The 1933-nt window shown below is 46.8% G+C and overlaps 1 protein-coding gene across 1 annotated transcript; it reads right to left on the reverse strand.

Annotated features, from left to right (window-relative positions):
* Positions 1-305: 305 nt before the first annotated feature.
* LOC119240298 (olfactory receptor 7A5-like) lies at positions 306-1082 on the reverse strand (the record flags this gene model as incomplete). The annotated part of the gene is made up of 1 exon (XM_037504652.2): positions 306-1082. A coding segment is annotated over one exon (777 nt), but the record flags the coding sequence as incomplete, so codon positions are not given.
* Between the last annotated feature and the right edge of the window lie 851 nt (positions 1083-1933).

The raw sequence follows: 1933 nt of genomic DNA on the forward strand, positions 1-1933 counted from the left end.
GATACATCTTTCTCCTCCATTTCTATTATTTTGTAAGTACCCAAATTCCTGTATTAAACATTTCACTAAAGATAAACTCACAGACAGTATGCTTTTCTTAATCCTGAACCCAGTGCACAGAACAGTTAAAAATAATTAAGGAAATACAGAAAAGATATTTATAATGTATAAAAAAGTGGTATCAAACTTTGTTCCTAAGCCAAACCACAGATTATCTCTGACTAACTCAGGACAGGATCATGACTCAGTCCACGGACTGTGAGCCCTGCTGCTCCCGACCAGACAATCTGAGGAAGCGGCCCCCGTCACGTTGGGGTTGCTCTGCAGCTGAAGAGCCTCCCCAGGGCCTGCTTTATGTCCCTGTTTGTGAGACTGTAGATGAAGGGGTTCAGCATGGGGGTGACCACCGTGTACATCACCGAGGCGATTGCACTGTCCCCGGAGTCGTGGGTAGCATCAGAGCTGAGGTACACGCCAAGCACCATCCCGTAGAACAGGGAGACCACACAGAGGTGAGACCCACAGGTGGAGAAGGCTTTGTACCTGCCGCTCGCTGAGGAGATTTTCAAAACAGAGGACACAATCTTAGAGTAGGAGAAAAGGATGCCACTGAGAGGAATCATCCCCACAACCCCCGCTGCTAAATATATCAGCAGCTCATTGAGGAAGGTGTCAGAACAGGCAAGCTGGACCACCTGGTCCAGGTCACAGAAGAAGTGAGGGATTTGCAGCTGTGAGCAAAAGGACAGTCGCAAAACCATTAAGCTGTGTAACAGAGAATCCAGAAGACTTAACACCCAGGATGCAAGAAGCAGGAAGCCATCATGAACATCATGGGGGTTCATGATGACAATGTAGTGCAGGGGATGGCAGATGGCCACAAACCGGTCATAGGCCATGGCTGTCAAGAGGAAGGTGTCCACTCCTGCAAAAATTATGGACAAAAACACCTGGCTGAGACAGCCTGCATAGGTTATGGCTTTGTTCTGTGTCTGGATGTTCAGCAGCATCTTGGGGACGGTGGTGGAGGTGAAGCCGATGTCGGCAAAGGACAGGTTGGCGAGGAAGAAGTGCATGGGGGTGTGCAGGTGGGGTTCGTGACGATGGCCAGGATGATGAGGAGATTCCCAGTGAACGTGACCAAGTACATGGACAAGAATGCCCAGAAGAGGAGGGGCTGCAGCGAGGCCTCTTCTGAGAGCCCCAGGAGGGTGAACGCTGTGGCGTCGGTTTGGGTTCCTGGCGCCAGGTCGCTGGTGAGCCTGGGGGATGGAGACAGAAGTGATGTCAACTTAACCACAGCAGAACAATCAAGAATGGGGTTTAAATGTTGATTTTATTTAAAATATATTCTCTGAGTAAATTTCATGTTATAGAGCTAGTGCCTGTTCCCTGAAATCTTCAAGGCTGTTAAGGACCCACCTTCTCTTGATGCTGAAAATATTAAGCCATTCTTGCATCTAATGCACACGTATTTCCAAGTCAGCATTTTCTTTGAAAATTTCCTGAGATTTTCTTTTAAATACGTTGACCATTTATATTATCCATATATTGTTGGACTCATGGAGAGAAATCAGTGTGAATGACTGAACGGTCCTACCCTAGGGCCTCCCAGGTAGCCCTGGTGTTAATTCTCTGGGCTCCCACCAAAACAGCCTGAGTCTGATCCTCAGCCGGGAGCTACCGACATAGCGCAGCAGACCTCTCCTGTCTCCACTCTGCTCCCCTCTGCAGTGTATTTCAATAGATCTGACTGTTACTGCTCCCCACTCTGACTCTGGTTAGTCCTCTATCCACCACCCTAGTTATTTTATCCATAAAGAATAAATATTTTTTTTAAAAAAAAAGTTTAATCCTAGCCCCAAAGTAGTTTTCCGCTAAGTATGTGTGTGATCTCATAAATAATATTTCTTATGGTGATTATACATATTGG

The sequence above is a fragment of the Talpa occidentalis genome, unplaced genomic scaffold (assembly GCF_014898055.3).
Source record: "Talpa occidentalis isolate TD23 unplaced genomic scaffold, MPIMG_talOcc4v2.1 talOcc4.12, whole genome shotgun sequence".
NCBI lineage: Eukaryota > Metazoa > Chordata > Mammalia > Eulipotyphla > Talpidae > Talpa > Talpa occidentalis.